Source organism: Buceros rhinoceros, unplaced genomic scaffold (genome assembly GCF_000710305.1).
Source record: "Buceros rhinoceros silvestris isolate BGI_N320 unplaced genomic scaffold, ASM71030v1 scaffold11249, whole genome shotgun sequence".
Classification (NCBI taxonomy): domain Eukaryota; kingdom Metazoa; phylum Chordata; class Aves; order Bucerotiformes; family Bucerotidae; genus Buceros; species Buceros rhinoceros.
The window spans coordinates 1,127-20,502 of NW_010429792.1; the positions used below are offsets into that span (position 1 = coordinate 1,127).

At 38.4% G+C, this 19,376-nt stretch overlaps 1 protein-coding gene across 1 annotated transcript in view; it reads left to right on the top strand.

The window, feature by feature from the left end:
* Positions 1–209: 209 nt before the first annotated feature.
* The window catches only part of CENPC (centromere protein C), a gene marked incomplete at its 5' end in the record, with an annotated part of 26,740 nt that continues 7,573 nt past the window's right edge, over positions 210–19,376 (top strand). Inside the window, 17 exons of the mRNA XM_010142795.1 lie at positions 210–256; positions 1,436–1,497; positions 1,817–1,914; positions 2,956–3,040; positions 3,150–3,369; positions 4,240–4,434; positions 5,056–5,435; positions 6,069–6,918; positions 7,502–7,540; positions 8,746–8,819; positions 9,733–9,801; positions 10,986–11,090; positions 11,880–11,978; positions 14,734–14,829; positions 15,146–15,300; positions 15,794–15,884; positions 17,270–17,342. Of these exons, the coding sequence (XP_010141097.1) occupies positions 210–256; positions 1,436–1,497; positions 1,817–1,914; positions 2,956–3,040; positions 3,150–3,369; positions 4,240–4,434; positions 5,056–5,435; positions 6,069–6,918; positions 7,502–7,540; positions 8,746–8,819; positions 9,733–9,801; positions 10,986–11,090; positions 11,880–11,978; positions 14,734–14,829; positions 15,146–15,300; positions 15,794–15,884; positions 17,270–17,342 (2,738 nt within the window). The remainder of the gene's footprint in view (positions 257–1,435; positions 1,498–1,816; positions 1,915–2,955; positions 3,041–3,149; positions 3,370–4,239; positions 4,435–5,055; positions 5,436–6,068; positions 6,919–7,501; positions 7,541–8,745; positions 8,820–9,732; positions 9,802–10,985; positions 11,091–11,879; positions 11,979–14,733; positions 14,830–15,145; positions 15,301–15,793; positions 15,885–17,269; positions 17,343–19,376) is intronic.

The following is a 19,376-nucleotide window of genomic DNA, read 5'->3' on the forward strand; positions in this document are numbered from 1 at the left end:
ATGGTTCTTGAAGAAAGCTGAATTTCTGGAAGTTGTTACAGGTGTTGTAGCTATTGCAGCTTTCTAAGAAAAACAGAGCTGCAGTAAGTCCCACTAGTTTCAGATGGATCGAGAACCCTCAAGCCTTGCTTTCACGAGGTTGGCCGCTTATTTGTTTTTCTGTCAGGTGTCACCATGCTTATTAAAAATGGGTTCTTGTTTCTTTACAGAATCACTTTAAAAAAGACTACAGAGCAAGATTCTGCCATGGAGGAAGGTAATTTACATTTAAAATTTTATTCTTAGATACGATTGTTTGGACAATTTATGTTGATTTTTGCCTGAGAACTTAATGTCAAAATTATTGGGACTATCTTATTAAACTGATTATATACAAGAAGTTTGGAATCATCATTTCTTAGTGGTGGGAGGAGCAAAGTGAGCTGGGGAACAAAGCACCAAGGGTTTGTATTCCTCACTGAGGCAGCAAACTGGTGTAGCTATACCTCAGCTGCCCCTAACTAGGCTGCCTGCGCGTGGAAGCAGTAGCCAGTGCAAACATTGTGCCTGTCAAGAGATAGAGCAAGGAAGCCCACGCCGAGTTCTAGCTTATTGGGCCCTTGCTGTTAGAGGATAACGTTAGAGATGAGTTTGAGTATTTGGAGTGCTGTAGCTTTCTTTAAAGGCACGTCAGGAGTCTGGGAGCTTTTTATTACTGAAATGCATTTTTAGACTTGCATTTCACGAGCTTACTAAATCTACCAAATCACCTGTTTTTAAAGGCATGTAATAATCATTATGGGAGAAATATTCCATAGCCTTTCTCTTGCTTTGGTTTTGACCAACACAGTCTGGCTAGTAGATCGATTCTGCCATTTTCGTTTGTGCTGGGGAGGTTTGAGATAGTAATCCAAGCAGCTGAGCTGTTCTCTGGCTTATGGATTTGATAAGTCAAATCTTGCTGCTGAAACTTTTACAGAAGCACAGAACTGTGGAAAAGTGATAGAAAGAGACGCAGAGGGTGAGTCCTTGTATACGGGGATAGATGTGTGGCCTGCACATTTCATTTCTGGGACTGCTGAGCCTGGATCACTGGGATGGCAAAATTACTTGATAACTGATTAAAAAAAAAAAAAAATCTTTGTTTTTAGGTGAGAATCTCTATTAAACCTGAAGGCTGTTGCAGTAGTTGTATGTTTTCTTTTACATAGAGAGATTTTTTCATTCTCATCGTATTCTGTGGCAATGGGGCTTTTTCTCCTGGAATCTTTATTTAGAGAAGTTTCTTTGCAGATATCTATGCATGGAAGTAGTAGGTAAAATATATTAAAATTGGGACTAGTGGAAGTAATAATCAAAAATAATAGGTAGTAAGAACTTTACTACTTCTAAGTTGCTGCGATAGGAACATTTAGTATTTTTGACTGAAAATATATTTTCCCCCTCTTCTTTCTAGAAAGAAGATTGATATACAGCCAGGCCAAAACGTGCTGAAACTCGTACAGGATTGTTTTGAAAGTAAGCTTGTTGGTGTTTTGCTTAATTTGCTAGTTAAAGAAAAAATGTATTTCTTCCTTGTATTATATTTAGTGGTAAATAAATACAAATAAAAGATAGAGTTAAAATTTATAAAAGTCTTTCTCACACAGTCTTTAAAAGCACCCCCCTCCCAGCTGCTTTAAACTATGCCTTAGCTGTCTCGCAAAGGTAATCGTTTTCCTGAGTAGCTGGTTTCTTTCTTGTGTTTTCATGACCTGAATGAGTCTTAGCAACTTGTTAAAGTAAATGAAATCTGGACAATTCCAAGAAACTCCTATTTATAGTTTTTTCTTTATAGGTTGTGTCAGTGATCTTACAATAAGCTCTCCGACTGCAACCCGCTGCTCAACTCCTATTGTCAGAAAGGAGCAGACGACTTTGATACAGGGCCAAAAGGTAAATTACGTGTGGCCGTGTCGCGTTGCAGCGTTGGGTGCAGTTTCACTTGGGTACAAGTTTGGTTCTGTATGAATGTTGAATGAATAAGCTCCGTGTGTCATTTGTATTAGTATATAGGCTGTAATTTAACCTTCCCTAATAGCTGTCGGTAATGATTTTTTCTTAGTTTGTTGTGCTCGAGTAGTAAATACTCTATAACTGGATTTATTTAGTAGCTCATTTCATTGGGTTTTTTGCTAATGGAAGTTTTTTTGTCCAGGATAGTTAAATTTCTCATGTTGAAGCATTACAACTACCTTACAACTAATGGTGGGTATGGCTGTCTGGGACTCCGTTCTTGGACTTTCCCAGACACGTGGACATTGTTCTTAGCTATCCAATGGATAGTAGAACTGAAAGGTGGTTTTCGTAGAAAAGCAGCTGGTCAACTCCTGATAAACAGTTATCTGTGCAATAACTTTTTGTAACTCTTTTTCGAGAGTGGAAACTAAATTGAAGGACTTGATAATGTGCAGTCTGAGAGAATGATGCCAGTAATCTAGTTTGTATATTTAGTTTTAATACTTTTATTCTAGGAGGTTTTTCTAAAAATAGGATATTCTATTAATGATAGTGTTAAGAACAGTCATCCTTTATAATGGTGTTGCTTACTTTAGTCTGATGTTAGAATACCGTATAATCTCAAAGTAATTCTTGCAAAACCTCAGCCTGACTTAATAAAGGTGAATTACATTGTTTAATCCATTCTAATTAAAAGAGTAAATAGCTGGTCTGTGGACTAGCAGGATGTCTGTTCAAAGCTGAATATTGATTTTTACTGTACACACAGGTTTACCTATCGTTTGAAATTACAGTTAGTTTTAGAAGGTCTTATGTGATAGAAAGTTCAAGTGTTTAGTTAAAATAGAACTGTGCTTCAGTTGAGTAAAAATCAAGTATATCACGTTTTGTAGAAGTTTATGTTCCTGTCAAAATACTGTTGCTTTATCAAATATTTTACTTTGTCTTATTATTCATCATTGACTGTGACAGCCAGAGGCAGAGTTAACTCAGTCTGTGGGAAGAGCCTGTAATTCTGCAAAGGCCTTACCTGCATCACCACTAAAGCCAGTCAGCAGCAGAGGTTGGTGGCACTGTTTTTGAATAGTGGGTAATAATTTTGGGGTAACTGTTTCTTGGGATTTTGTAAGGTTTTCAGTAGAAGAATCAAACCTGTTCTATATATATGGCAGGATGGTCGCATGAAACATCCCTGAGGCCTGCAATACAGGATTACAAAGGTGTTTCTAAAAAAACAAAGTCTTCTGTGTCTGGAAGAGAAACAAATAATACTGTAAAAGATTTTGAAGCTCTGTGCAAAAGTCCTGCCACTTCTTCGGACCCTGAGGATGATCATGGTTCTATTGGATCACCTCTTCTTGTGGAGGAAGCAGCAAGTTCTCCTGTACATATGTAAGTAGAGCTGAATGTGGTGGTGGTGTTGTGTCCCGTGTTGTGCATCCCATCCCCTGCTACACCCCTTAGGATAAATTAGCAGAGTGGATTCAGTCATTTATGAGTTTGGATTGTGAACTCATGAAAAATAATTCCAAGCTTTTTAGAAAATTTACATATCTGGGTTTAGAAAGGGCAGAATTGTCTTTTGCTAAATACTCTGGCGATAAGGTTTTGTTCCTACAAGTGCAGTACCCAAGTGCAGGAAGCCTTACAGCAAATTTGTCAGCTTTGTCAGATAGTCTAGACTTTTTCACTGGATCGTATTGACAGTGTTGTCCTTAAAAGCGAACAAAAAATTTGTAAAAGCAGAGATGGACAGTCGTTGTTTCTCTTACTCTGAATGCACTGTTGTTTTATGTGAAGTAGAATAACTTTAGTTGTGATCATTATCTGCTCCTTGGAAAATTTGAAGCCTAGCTTCAGTAGCGGCCAGTGGTTCCAGCCACAGTTCTGCTTTCCTGGGGCACGGAATCTCTTCAGTAGATCTTAGGGACTGACACTGATCCTGTCCACTCCCCTTGATGGAGTGAGATTAGGAAGAAAGTGCACCTAGTGCATTCTCCTAAAATTAGGAATTTGTCTAGCTGAGCAGCCCTCACTTTGATCAAGAATCACAGGCTGACCCCATGTGGCGGCGTTGATTTGGACACTTGTTGCTATGCTGGGAAGTAGTACTGCTAACCTGCGTTCCAGCAAATTACTCATTCATGAGAAGTGAGACACTGTCAGCAGGAGAAAATGAGAGCATCTGTCCATCCACACAATACTTTTAATGTGTGCTCAGGATTTACAGCGTCATATTTGAATGCCGTTTCTCATACACAGATTACATTTTGATGACCAAAATACTTCTGCTGCGGTGAGGAGCCACATGGCAGTTGAAAATTTGGAAGGGCCTCAGACTGGGAGAGATGTTCTTAAGCAAGGAACAGAACATACTGCTACATATTCTGTACAGAAAGAAAAGTCTTTCTCTTCGGTTGTCTTAGCAGCTGTAGCAAAAGGAGCACTTGGAAAAAGGTTTGTTTTAAGGTTTAGTATGGAACGGAATTTGCTAGTAAAATAACCTAGTCCTGAGTACTGGAGCAGTGTCCTTTTATCTGTAAACATGGTCTTGGGGAAGTGGTTTGGGGTAGTTCAACATTACTCAGAAATGCCACTTGAGAAAGGGTTTGAATAGTTGTTTCAAAGTTTTGTGCTGTTAGGGTTTCATAGTGCTGTTGATTTTGTTTGCCAGGAAAATAGATGTAGCTCTTGAATAGCATTTCAGATTGAGCCTGAGGTGTTTTGATAGGTAGGTTGGAGGATTCAGGAAAACCGTATGTGATTCTGAAGTTAGCAGTGATCAGGCAGTCTTCTCAGAGCTGGTATGGATCTGACCAGTTAGATAGGAAGTTGTCTATCCAGCATCTGAGAAGTAATGAAGTGTGAATATGAGGCCAAAGCAAGGAGAAGCAGGCCTTGTGCTCTTTTTGGAACTCAAAGGGCAAAGAATGATGAACTTCGTAATAATTTGTCCGAGGAGTGTCCTGTAGTGTGTTAAGGTGTTCTAGAGTTGCCACTAGATTTGCAAGATTTGAAAGGCCATTTCCCCCCACTTCCCCCCAAATTATGTGAATACTTTGTCCCTCCTTTCTTTAGGTATTCAGCCTCAATATCACCACCATCAGCTCCTCCTGTGAAAGATCAAGATATAGAAATAGAAAATGATTGTGAATTTTTAATCGATGAATCAGATGATGCATCTCTTAATTCTTGGTTTTCAATACCCCGTAAGAACAAGAAATCAAAAAAAGATGCCTCTGCAACTCCTGTTTCTAAATCTCAGCCCTCTGAAAACGAGAAGACAGAGAGTAAGAAAGGCAAGAACAGAAAAGTACAGGTTGAAGCACTTACTAAACAGAAAATGGATGATTTGGATGTCAAAGTACGTGGCTTCAAAGGAACATCAGAATCAGATCCGGTCTCTAGCAGTGAAGGAGAGGTCCTTAAATCTCAAAGGCAAAACAGTACTCAAACGGGTAAGTTATTTCACAGGCCTTTAGTCTTCTCCTGCCAGGTCATATTACTGAATTTTTTTGTTGTGGTTTATTGGGAAATAAGGGTAAAGCAGATGAGATACGTTAATGGATTCCTAATTGGTGGTTCAGTTGCAAAGTTAGGTTTGGATTTATATAAGGCAGTGAGACAGACTGTCTTTCCCCCAGCCCTTTCTGTTAAGACAGTAATATGAAATTAGCAGTGTTGCCTTTTCTAATTATCAGACAAAGAAGGTAGGTACCCACAGTCTTTTGCTCCGCTCTCTGTAGAAAGGGGGTTAAGATATGTGCTTTGAACTGGGGCTCAGTTTTTATGAGTTATTTGAGAAGGGTTTTGTAGCAGCAAACACTGAAAACTGGAAAGCAGATTGAATGTAACTTTTTTTCCTGCTAGGAAATAATGGAATTGCATTAAAAATTCTGGTTTGAATTTTTCATACAGTGTAGTTCAGAGAAAGCCTTCTTTTAACCATCAGGGAGAACTATGATTTTGTGAATGTTGGGGTTTTTTTCCCCCCGATTCTTTGGTTTGCTTTTACACATTCAGATATCATCATATATCTTCAGGTTTAATGGGGGAAGATATCAATGTCCAAATGTTTTCTATATTGATAGGAAAGACTAAAAAGGACACACTTAAGCGAGGCTCTCCAAAACAGAGAAAGGATAAGTCCTGGAAACCAGAAGCTGTAGTACCGATGTTGGCACAGTCTGGACTGAAAAGAAAAGCATCTGATGCAGAACAGTGTAAAACAAGGGTTATGCCAAATGAAGATTCGCCTGTGTCCTCATCTGGGCATCAGCAAGAGCAGACTGCATCACCAAAAAAGAATCTCAAGTCTTCCAAGAATCTGCAGTCGACTTCAAAAACTTCTCAGCTTGTAGTTCACAAGAAACAAACTGCTGAGCAGAAGCTTCCAAGTGATACCGTAGCTAAAAAACGGACAGAAAGTTCAGAGAAGAAGATTAAAAAATCTGGCAAGAAAAGTAGTAATAAAAAGGCTCAGTTACAAAAAGAGGAGAGTTCTGACAGTGAACCTCATGAAGAAGAGCTTGAAAGAGAACCTGTAAAATTGAATAAAGTGTACACCTCACCCCTGCATGAGAAATTACAGACTTCTGTGAGTCAGAAGTCGGCTAAGTCTGAAAAGCCTAAAAATTTATTGCATGCTGTGGACTCACTTGGTGGTGCGAGTAAGAGTGATATTGTAAGAGCACTAGAATATCTCATAGACAGTGTGAAAAAGTCCGAAAAGAAAGGGTTGTCAGCGAAGTCTTCAGGGAAGATTCCCAAAAAGATTGATTGCAGAACCAGTGAAGGTGTTTGCTCCAACCCAGAGGATGCCGAGTCTCAAATGGATTCTGACAGCTCTTCTATACAGGACACCACAAGAAAAAACCAGAAGTTATCCAATGTGAAAATAAAAAGTAACAAAAGAAAACGTAACGTGCAGCATGGGCTACAGTAAGCTTTTTATGTAGTTCCTTGGTAGATAATTAAACATATCTTGTTAACTTTTAAGCAGTAATGGCTCAGTTGAATTACGTGACAGTTTCAGACTGATTGTGAATAGCTAGTAGAAAAACTAAGCGGTGTAATGAACATCCTGTTCTTAAAGGAGGGTGTCAAATCTCCTTCGACATAAGGAAACTTGTGCTGGAATTTTTAAAGTGTTCTTTTGAGACTTGAGTAGCAGATCCGGTTCAAAACAAAAAAAAAACCCAAACCAGACACACATGCGCACACAACCCCACCACCTGTAGAATAACTTCACTTTGTAAATTGGGAAAATGCAGTGTTTAATTCTTCAGCTATATTTATTTTTGTGGCAGTAACTATGCTAATGATTAGTAGTCAAAAGAGAAAGTGTCTTTAACCACTCTGCCTGAGGTTTTAGTCACTTTTCTCTATATTGCTTTTTGAAACTTCTGTGAAAAATGTCTTTTTTTTATGGTTCTTTTTGGTACGTCAAAGTACTGACCTACAGGTTCCTTTCAGTAAGTAAAATGGACTTAACAGTAAACAATAACAATTTTTTCTCTTCTAGAGATTCCTTTGCAGCTGAGAAGGCTGTGAATTGTGAAAGGTAATTTCTTGAGTTGTCTGTAAAACTTGCATTTAATACCACTTCTGCCCCACTGAGCCAGAACGGCTGTTAGGTACTACTACTGCGTTATGTGTTCTACTGGGGAAGAATCTAGTAGAAAAGGGATTGTGAGTCATGACTGAGGTGTTTAAATTGTGTACTAATACAGTTAATAATCCAATAACATTTTTCTTCCTGTCATGAATAAGGATCACAGTAAGTTTCCTGCCTTTGGGGATTTTTTTTTTTTTTTCCTTTGAGGCCTGCTTCCACAGTAGTGTGGGATTTTTTTCAAACAGAAATACCAGTGCTCTAAAACTAATAACTGTACTAATAAAGTTGCTGTTAAATAGCACTGTATCTACAACTGAAACTCTTGTGTACGTAGATATGCACATGTCTTCTTCATAACAAAGCAAACAGGAGTGACAGTCTGTGAATTTACTGAATTCTTTTCTTGTAATTTGATCGAAAATTTTATTTTTTTATTATAAGTTAGCCTACCACAGACTTAAATGGACAAATTTTTAGTGTGGGTTTGCTAATGTAGCACTGAGATGCATCTTTCGGAGTTTGGGCGCGTCACAGCGGAACTTTACTGACACGGTAAAAGCTGTGAAGCAGAGCCACGGGTGGGGGAGGGAGGAAAGATTGGGGGTTCTAATGCTAAGGCTGTAAGAGAGGTCCTTTTATAAGTGATTTGATTGCTGGTGCGTGTTATTTGTTGTCGTTTTATGGGGGAGATTTTATGACAATGCATATTACAAATTACAATTACAAACTTTTACCATCCTTTCCTAGAGTATGCAAAACATTCCTTTAAAGCACTTCTATTATCATGGTCTGTGGATAGTTGCTTGAAAGGTGATGTGACAGAGGAAGGGGGGTCGTCTTCTGCTGGAGGGGAGAAAAAAGAAAAAGAAGTTACAAGAGTTTTTCGGAAACCTGTTTAGAGAGAAGGTGTGAGCACCAGTTTGTCTGCCTGATGACCGAATAGAGGAGCAACTGGTGAACTTCAGATCTCCCATTCCGAACTAGCAGTCATTTGCTTCAGTGTCTAATCAGTACAGCTGTTTAGAAGGAAAGAAACCTCACCCCACATGATCTGGAAAAAACTTAAATTTGCTCTTCTTGCTAGTGCTGTAATGTTCTTTTGAATCATATAACATATTCAAGCAGGTGTATTTTTTTTTTCCCCTTTGAAGCGGGCCTGTTCTAGAAAATCTGAAGACATTTGCTTCCAGAAGGGAGTTTTGTGAACAGGATAATACATCTTCAGGTACTGTTTAAAGTTGGTGTTTTCTCACATTTTATGTATAAGTTTATAAGCTGTATCGATGGCACAGTGATTTCTGTTGTATTCAGATAGTCCAGAATAAGAAGTGCTGATTGTATTGGCTGTGGTCATGTTTCTGCTCAAGTTTGTGATACAGTATGCCAGCTCTACATTGTGTTGGCTTTGGAAGGACAAGCACTACATGGTTTGACGTCAAGCCTACCAGGATGGAAGTTACTCTTCCAAAATGCTTTGAACAAATTTTTTAGGCTCAGTTTGTAGCAGTTTGGTGTGTTGCAATGTGATGGTACTATATACGATCATTTCGGGCCACCCTAGACAAATTGTGCAGTCTTACGGAGTCGTGGCTTGTTTGCCTGAAAGTATTTTGGCTTTACTTTTCCGTACGCAAGTTGCCCATATTGTCATAATGAATATGAGCCCTGGGGATAGGAAGTCTTTTCCTTAGTGTTTTAGAGCCAGTTGTGAATGTTGTTAGTTCATGCAATGCTTTCTGCAAAGACCTAGTTTTGTGTGTGCTCTGATAAGAAGCTGCTTCTGAAGTTAGGTTTGGGTGCTATGAAGCTGCTTGACCTCACACTTTGATCAATAAAATTCTATGTGTGGTTACAATTTGCTAATGTTTGTTTTATCAGAGGGTTGTTTCTGAGAAATATTTACTTGAATGTATACTTCTCTTGTAATTTTCAAGCTTACGCTATTGAAAAAGTAATCACATATACTCTGTATCTGCAATCTACTATGTATCATACATGTTTAAAGAAAAAAGCGTTAGTGGAAACGCTAATATTGGGGCTTCTGCTTGCATTACCTTTGATTGCTTCTAGTGTGTATATTGAATAAAACCCAGGAATAGTAAATGCCTTTAATTGTGTTTTTTCAAATGTATTTTCAGATAGTTCTGAAGACTTGAATTCTCAACTAAAAGCACTGATCTCAGACAATATAGCAAGGGATAAAATAGGTAAGATTATTCTATACTATATTAATGTAGAGTGCATAAAAACATGCATTTCCAACTTGGTGTAAATTTTACTGAAGGAGATTCTGGAAAACACCTAGAAATAGGTTCATATGTTAATAAGTATTTACAGCTAAGGGTTATTAGATCTTCAGGATACTATAACCATGCTCTAATTTTTAAGTTACTTAAAAAAAGTTCTAGTGTTACTTTTTTTTATTACTGTATTCCACTATTATCTTTTTAACTATTCGATTTCCATCTTCCGTTTCATATTGAGTCAACACACTGCTTATGGTTCAGTGGGAACAGTAGGAGTTTGAATTATTTTTGCACAGTGTTAACTGAAAGGACAAATAACCTGCTTTCTGTGGTGGTCCCAGTCCAGATAGGATGGAACAACAGGCATGCAGCCGATGAAGTCCCACACCAGACTGGTTTTTATTCCCTTTGTTATTATACTTTGCACAACGCTATAGTTGTCTACCTCCAAAAAGTATTTCAACAATTTTTTTTATATTTACCGTTTTTATTTTTAGCATTTAAATATTCTTGAGTAATTTGCTCTTAAGGGGTTTTTGTTCTTTCTTACAAATGCTAAAATGTTGAATCTTACTGTGTTCATATATGGCAATTTAGAAATATTGCAAGCTGAGACTAGATAGTAAGTAAGTTGGAAGATAAATACCCAGTAAATCCTGGAAGTGTGTTGGGTTTCTGTTGACAAAAGTGCTGCTTTTCTGGACCTTGGAGATGGGACTGCTTATGTAGTCTCTGTTACTCTCCTCTTACCATAACCAAGGCAGTGCCTTTCCACTGTTGCTAATGAAATTGCTCAGATTTAGTCAGGGTTCTTAGTCTTTGTCAAGAGTTCACCGCTGTAGCTTGTTTGCTGCTCCTTAAGCTGGAGCCCCTAATGCCTGTATCTCAGTGAGTCTCTAAGATACGTAGAACGAAATCTAGTATCAAGACAGCGTGGTGACTGTTTAAGAAAAAGGAGAGTGAAATACTGATGTGTGCAAAAGGCTTTTGGATCCCCTTTTCCTGTCATGATAGCAGCGTGATACAAGTATCATCTGGGAAGTGCTGACCTCCTGATAGGGAACAACAGAAAAGTATAGTTAATGTTTTCCATTTCTGAATTTTCCTTTCATACTTAATGTGAATGATTTCATCCTTTAAATTAGTAATGCCTTCCAACACACCTAATGTTCGTCGGACAAAACGGATACGACTAAGACCTCTGGAATATTGGCGAGGCGAGCGTGTAAACTATACAGTGAATCCTTCAGGTATTCGTTCCAAAATACATATTTGTTTTCTCCTGGTAGGGCAGTAAAGAGGAGTCTGTAGATTGATCTTGTGCCTTGAAAGCTTTGAGATGCTTACTATTCGGTAATTTTTTTAAGCTCTTTAGTCATCTTTCCATGTAGTCTTTTTCTCTCCTGATACTCCTCTGTCAGCTAGAAATAGTATCAACAGAGCATGTTAAGTACCCTTGCCTTGACCGTTTAGGGAGGAACAAAACAGTTTCTCTGTACTGGTAGTTTATTACATCAAAGATTCTCTATGATACCAGAAAAAGAGACAATCTACTGGTACATTTGTTGGAGCGTTTCTCTTTGTGTGGGGATTGTTCTCCAGAGCAGATGTTATAATATTTTATCCAGTCTCAGTGTTAAATTCCATACGCGATAGAAGTGCTAGAACCCCTGTTCTCAGGGATTTTTTCTGACAATTCAGCCTGATTCAGTCCTTTCCTAATTAAGTAGTCTGCTTGAAAATAGTATTGCTTTGTGTGCCTAGAATTGGTATTTTCTTTTAAAAATTGACTCTCATGTTATGGCTTTCTGAAATTTTCTTTAACTGCATGTGAGCACACTCTTCAGAAAGTCTCAAGTTGCATTACACTCCAAAATACTTGATCTTGAAAAGCTTTTTGGTTTCTTCTGGCTTTCTGCAGCTATCTGAAGCATCAAGAAAATATATTCTCGACTGAAATGGTTGTTGGTTGTGCAAGTCTGCATTCTTGTAAAATTGTTGTGAGTTAGTAAACTTTGTTTACCTTTCTTTTGTTTCAGGAAGCCTTGTGATTAGTGGAATAGTGTGTCCAGAAACAAAACCTCATAGGAAGATTACACAGAGAAAGGGTGGTTACAAGCAGAAACGAGGTGAAACAAGTATGAATACAGACTTTATTTCTTTTGATACTTTAAAAAAAAAAATCTGTAATAAAATCATAGAATTGTAGAATGGTTTGGGTTGGAAGGGACCTTAAAGATCATCTAGTTCCACCTCGCCAGTCATGGGCAGGGACACCTTCCGCTAGATCAGGCTGCCCAAAGCCTCATCCAAGCTGGCCTTGAACAATTCCAGCGATGGGGCATTCACAGCCTCTCTGGGCAACCTGTTCCAGTGCCTCGCCACCCTCACAGTGAAGAACTTCTTCCTTATATCTAATCTATATCTATTTCAGTTTAAAACCATCACTACTCGTCCTACTGCTACATGTGCTATGTAATATTTTTCTCCTGTAAAAACTTGGTTCTCTCTCTGGGTCAAAAAACTTTATAATGAAACGTGCTCATGTGATACTATGTGGAAAAACCTTTTCTATAGCAATGCTGCATAATCTTGTTGTGAAAACTTGAACTTCTCAACCTCAAAAAGGAAGAGATACAGGATATATCCAGAAGTGTTGTGATGCAACAGAATTTTAAGCTGTTGTAGGTTAAATATGGAATGTAACAAGGTAATTGAAGAGAGAGCTTTAAGAACAGCACATAAAAGGGTTAAAAGTAGGCAGTAAATCTGTGTTTAAACAAACAGGAACAGGAACCTTTGCTAGAGCCTCTGTGGCCTGTAGATAAGAAGTATGTAGGTAGTGCTCAGAAAAGGGAGATAGAGTCAAAGTCCAAAACCCAATTTTTCTTACTGTGTTCTCTGTGAAAGATGTTTCTATGCTAAAGAACCTGTCTTTATGCGGACTGTCTAGAGCTTTTCTTTGAGACTATGAAGTTACAGAACAACTCTAGAAGAAGTTGTAGGACAAATAAAACAAATGCTAACAGATGTGGAAAATGCCGTAGGGTCCTGACACAGTTCTAAAACAGATCAGGGCTGAAATAATCATTAGAGAAATAGGGGAGAACACAGTCAATGTTGGTGCAAATTTCTGGTTTTCTGAGTGTTGCGTGTAAATTCTATTCCTTATCTCAAAAGAAAGTAGTAGGACTAGAGAACATTCAGATAAAGCTTGTCAAAAACATGGAAGGACTTCTGTACAAGAAAGCAACTACATGGTGAAGTCTTCTCAGCCTTGAAGAGAATTCTGTGGAGATGTGAGAAAGACCTATAAAATAACGAGTGGCATGGAGAAGAGGAACAGAACTAAATTGTGTTATTGGGCTTTTCTGTTTTTTTTTAAAAACAAAGGTGTGAAAGGAAGTTAGCGAGAGCTGGGTTTTTCAGAGAAAGTAAAGTGGCTTTTCTCACTATGTGCTTTCAGCCCCAGAGTACTGTGGATAAAATACGTAAATTCAGGGTGAGAACTAGATAAATTCATGGAAGACTTAACTGTTAATAGCTCTAAATAAAGTGTGAGCTCCCTGTTAGAGGCGGAAAGCATTCCATGGAAGTGCCATTACTCTCTTATAGCATTTTGGGGAATAGAAGGGGTGCCTGCTTTTGGCTGTTGGTAGGAGACAGGATCCTGGTCTAGATCGACTTTTGATCTAAGTACAGATTATGTATTAGTGTAAATCATTTGCCGTCCTTGTAAACCTGAGCTGGTAGTGATTGTTCATACTGTATCTTACAAGAGTTTGCGGTTGCTCTAGGTAGATTTGAACTGTTTTCCAGAAGTGATGGATTTCCTCTTTAACTGACATTCATCCTGAGAGATAATCTTCCACTAACATCCTTGGTATTTTAAGAGACACATATAAGGACCATTAGCGGACTAGAATTCCTAGGATGAATTCCTAATTATTATTGACGCGATAAAAATTTTGTGGTTGTGGCTCTAGTGTTGCACCTGTTGCCCCATCCTTTTATAGAGAGTTGGTTATGTTAGAATAAAGTTATTTCAAACACAGTAACTTCCTTCCTACCCCTGACTGTCTTGGTGTAAGAGTATTTAAGCAGCCATGAGAGCCTATGAAGTGATATAGCTGGCTTACCGTTAACAATCTTGTTCTGACTTCATTTAAAGAATTTTCCTGTGCACTGTGAATTGTATGCTTAGGAGAGTTCTGCAGGAGAGCTTTGGGGTATTTATTCTGCACGAACATTCTCCAGAGTGTCTTTTTCTATTTGAAAAGCGTAAGGTTGTCATCAACTCTTACACTATTTCCTTCTCTGGAAAATCCTTTTGATGATAGAAATAGTTCTCTGATTTACAACTTACAGTGAGATTCCTATAATGGTATTTCTTGAGAAAAGGAAAATTGAACATGTGCGTATTACTTTAAGCACTTTATCTGAAGCCTCCTGATGCTCATCAGCAGTAGGTAAAAGGAAAAAAAACTTGCTCTTCATATTTCGTCATATATTTTATACCCTCTCTTAAAATCCTCTAGCAAGAGAGGCTGAGTAAAGCACTTCTCTTAAAATGCAGATACTTCTGAGTAAATACGGTTATTAATAGCATAGGCAAAATAGTTTGCATTGCCCTGGCAAATTCTTTAGTACTTAGTGACCTTATATCTGTAACACACAGAAGTGATTCCAATGAAAATTACGTTGTCAAAGAATTGTTATGGATGCTTTGCTTTTCTTTGAAGGAAGTGTGTTCAATTATTTGGTCACTTAATAAAACAAATTTAAGTAGTTATATGTGAAATTTAAAAATGTGGAGAAGTTGTGGTTAAATAATTAAGCTTTTAAGACGCAGAGTGATTGTTTTTCTGGTTTTGTTTTGTTTTGTCTCCTCAGGAAGTGAGATACCTGAAAATTTGGCTCACATCCTAGCTGATACTACTAAGCCAACCATTGTGCTGGATCCAGTGACAAATGAGGAGATACTTCTGGGTGAGTCGAGTGGATGTGACCACGGGGGCCTTTCTGCATCATGTAGGAAGTGTTTAGACTGATAAGAAAAAAAAATGTTCATGCCACACTGGGCATTAAAAGGTGAGCTGTTGAAATATTCATTGCTCTTCTGAGGAAAACTTTGTGGGAGACACAAAAAGTGTCCTGATTTTTCAGCTAAGTATTGGGTCTAGCTCTTGTGAGCATTGCACTGAAATATTATGGAATGCACATGATTTAATAAATGGTTACTGAGCAAGTAACAAGACTAATTATGCATTAGCACTGATGTTAATCTCCTGGACTTTTTTTGTAGAATGTGTTAACACTGAAAGCAATCACTCATGCTTCTTCAAAGACGAAACAGTAGAAATACATAAAAATTTGAATACATCTGCTTTTGCCAGTGGCAGATTGATTTTGAAACCACTTAAGGAAAAGGGACACCAGTCTGTCCACATGGATACAGTAGTAAGTATTCTTTTTTTCTTATTTTCATGAAGTGGACTATGTAAACAGAAAATCTTAGGATGGTTAGAAGTAGCGTATGAAGTTGACAGGTTTTTCCAGGTTTCTTCCCTATAATGCAAATAAATACAGGAAACATTAATCATTTCAGGTGTGAAGTCAGCTGTAACAAAAAACCCCAAACTTGCTAGAGGTGCTTTGCATGCATGTTGCCCTGCTTTGATTCACATTTAATCTGTATGTCTACGCTTACTGTCTGGACCTTGCAGGCAAGAGAAGTGTCAAATAAACAAATTGGCCCCCACTCCCCATTTAAGTTGTGCATCTTAGTTTTCAGCAGGGTGGGAAGAAGGGATTGCAGCTGTGCTAACTTACTTGTTTTCTGATCTTTGTTACAATATGTATGCAAAACTGAAAGTGTGTTTTCTTTGATAACTTTCTCAAATGTTTGCAAAGGAAACATTGCTAATCTTAGAACCCTTTGGTTTTCTTTAAGGCCTTCTATGTTATGCATGGCAGAATTATTGTTACCTTACATAAGACATCATATTATCTGACTACAGGCGACTTCTTCTATGTTCCAGCAGGTAAGTACATGTATTTAAAACCAGTTTGCTGGAGGTGGATGAGACCGAATTAGCATACTAGGAAGCAAAGCTGAGCTGAATGATGGAAAGAGGTAAGTCTGAGTGGGAAAGTATAGGGCTATGACGAAAGGAATGCGACCCAACACTGAAAGTGGGTTGATGACCCCACCTTGGAACACTTGTTTCTGGGAGTTAGTCTCAAGGTTTTTGATGATGCTGCCAAGTTCTAAGAGTGAGTTTCTCTTGGTAGTCTGTTTCTGTCCCTAGCTATAATGTTGGGGAAACTTCACAGACAGCTTGATATAGTGGTCGTTAATATAATCACTTCGGTCACCCATCCGTTTGCTGGTTTTTCTACGTAAAATTATGAAACTCTATTTGAATCAGTTCACTATATTTTACACTTGGTGCTTGATAAATAGAAGGTGCAGAACGTCTTATTGAACAAGTTGTAACTTACTGTGGGTTGTTGAGAATTTAGACACCTGATTTTGCCTTTCTGACATAAAAGTGGAATGTGTTCTGTATGGGAAGCCATCCCCTAGACAGTCAGGAGAGTTTGCAGTAGTCATAAAGCAGGCTGTTCATGAAGCTGTAGAGAACTGACGTACATCTTGTGAAGAGGCTATGTTAGAAAATTACAAGCTACCACTTGCTTTTCAGTTAGCTTTTCCCCATGACATCCTGATTAACAGAACAACGATTGTTCAACGCTTGACACTTTGAAGGATTTTTTTGTGTTTGTTTTAATCTTAAATCTAGGGTCTGCAGAGACAATTTTGTAGTTGCTTTTTGGGAAAGCAGATAATATAAACTGCCGAATGTTCCGTATGGCCATAAGGATTTATACTTCATTTCTATTCTTACTTGCCTCTTGATGGTCTGTCTCGGATGCAATTGTTGTGGCATCTTTGTAATTCATCAAGAGTGGCTGTATACGAGTGTTAGGGTGTTGCACGTTCAGTGCCTTTTAGATGTTTCTATATTTGTTAGTATGCAAACCCCAAGTGAAGAGCGACAGATGAGTTTCCATGTGGAGTTTTTATTGGTCTTTTTTATAGGAATAAATTAAATTCAGTCACCTTAAAATTTTCTTAATGTGATTTGAGAGCTGAGAGCTCAAGCCCATTGCATTCTTTTCAGTAAAAATCTCAGTAAAGATGCACTTTACTATTACCACAGTTAAAAATAAATTACGCTAGCTTTTGTCTTTGTGATTTCCTTGAAATACAGTGATATGCCTGGAAGACTGGCATCCTGGATTAGGGACTAATACTCCTTCTGTTAAAATATCTGATATAAAAATACAGTTGGCTGAAGACAGGACAGGACTTCAGAAATTGTTAGTGGCTTCTGAAGAAAACTTTTGCTGTTTTTATTTGTAGGAAATGGATATAGCATACGTAATCTTCTGAACGAAGAAAGTGTTCTTCTCTTCACACAACTCAAACAAGACAGGTGAAGAACTTCCTGCAGAGAAGTTTGCTGAAACCCTTTTCAAGCTTTTGTATGTTTTGAAGTTCTTTTTACATACAAAAAGTATTTGAGTGTGCCCAGCTTAACATTACAAATTAATACAGAACAGCTGAAATCGACATAAGAAGAGTTAAGAACAAAACCGGGACCTCAGTGGTTTGCCATCAAACTGAAATGACATACTGAAGGGCCTCACTCTGCATCAGTTACTGTTCTTGTGTCATCCAAAGACAGAAAACTGTGTGTATAAAATTTGTGGGTAAAGCACATTGTTGTTCCAAACTGTATTTATATGCCTGATCTCCCTAAAGACTCTTAGCACTTGAAAAATTTTTGACAGCTTCAGCTAACATCTGGTAGACTTAACGTCTGCCTGGTACAAACTGCTTAGAATAATCTCTGTTTAAATGTCGGACCATGCTGTTCACATTCCAGTGACTGTCGTCTAGGAGAGGAGCTGTTGGAATGCTTGTGTGCTGGTGTCGAGCCCTCTTCTAATATGTTAATGACAGTTTCTTCCTTGTCTAGCAGATGTATGATTAGTGCCTCAGATTCTAATTGTAAAACGGGAGCTCTTAAGTACAAGCTTATCGGTTTTATCTTCTGTGTGGAAGCTATGGCCTGATGCGTGCTGAACATTGTGGACAGCTTTATTTTGTGTAACAGCAATAGGTCATTGCCAAATGTATTACTTTAGTTTCTCCTTTTGTTTGCTCTGTTCCTGGGTAATAATGAAGACCTTTGGGAAAACTGTAATTATAATGTGTGCTCCAGAAGCCAAGTCTAGACAGCAGATGGTATACATAGCATTTGTCCCCCAAGCTCTTCAAGGTTCCTTCTGTCTGAAGATAAGGATAAACTACAGCTATTCTGGTAGGGTGCTTTCTGTCTGTGGTCACGGCTGTTCTGAAAGAGAAGGACGTGAGGAATATTGAATTTGAGTCATAAACTTTTAAGAACTTGAGGATTGAGTGTTGACCTTGTAAATAGTCTTGGCCATGATCTTTATGCTAAATCTAGAGTATACATTGAAATAGGAAAGACTGATTTGGTTTAGTGCTTCTCTTAAGCTTTCATCTGCTGGCTAACTTCCTGTGTCTGTGAAAGGGCTTGGACACCAAGGTTACCGTGCCTCTGCAAAAGACCCTTTAGACTGGAGAATTTGAGATAATGAGATAATAACGTTTTTGATCATTATCTTTCAAGCAGTGTTCCCTGTGATGAGAGCATATAGAGACTGACAGTGGGAATACTTCGTAGAAGTCATGTGGCATCTCTGCATTCGTGGTTAGGTTGTGTTTAGTTCTTAGAAGATGAAACAGAGGAGCCTGCCTGTTGCCATTCAGTTCTTCCTCTATCTTGATATGAACTATTTGCTGTCAAAGGTCAGATGGCATACAAGGGCCGTTTTTTTTTTTCTTTTTTATTCATCTTCAACTTCTGTAAGGAGTTTGAGTTAAAAAAAAAGTAATTTAGTTACAGCTGAAAATAATTTGATATTGGCAGTTTTTCTCGATTTTGGGCTTGGCTTGATCTCTTATAGGTCAGCAACATTCCAATATTGCCCTGTCTGTGTTGGATCCATACCACGTACTAGATGGGCACACATGCTGTCTCCACTGCTTGAGGGGATCACACCCACTGAAATGTTTAGTTTCTAAGTCTTTCAGCTCCTCGGGCCTGCAGAGTTCTGGAAATTTGCCACTTGGGAAGCAGTACAGGGTTAGCATTGGGCCAAAGATCCTCTGCTCCTTGCCCAGCATGTCTCCCAGTGGTCAGGGTATGGCTGCGGTGGTCTCGGAGCCCAACAGCTCATTGCTTCCAGCTGAAAGTCAGAACAGAACTGCTTCTCAGTTGTGTTAAAAGCCAGGGAGTTCAGAAGGAAGATACCCTGCAAATTTTCTTCTGCATCACCCGTCTGCAGATTGGGTAGCAGAAGAATACTTTAAGGAGTTAGTAAACATGTATGGAGGATGTAGCTCGTGGCTTTACAGGAAAGAGCGGCTGCTGGTGTTG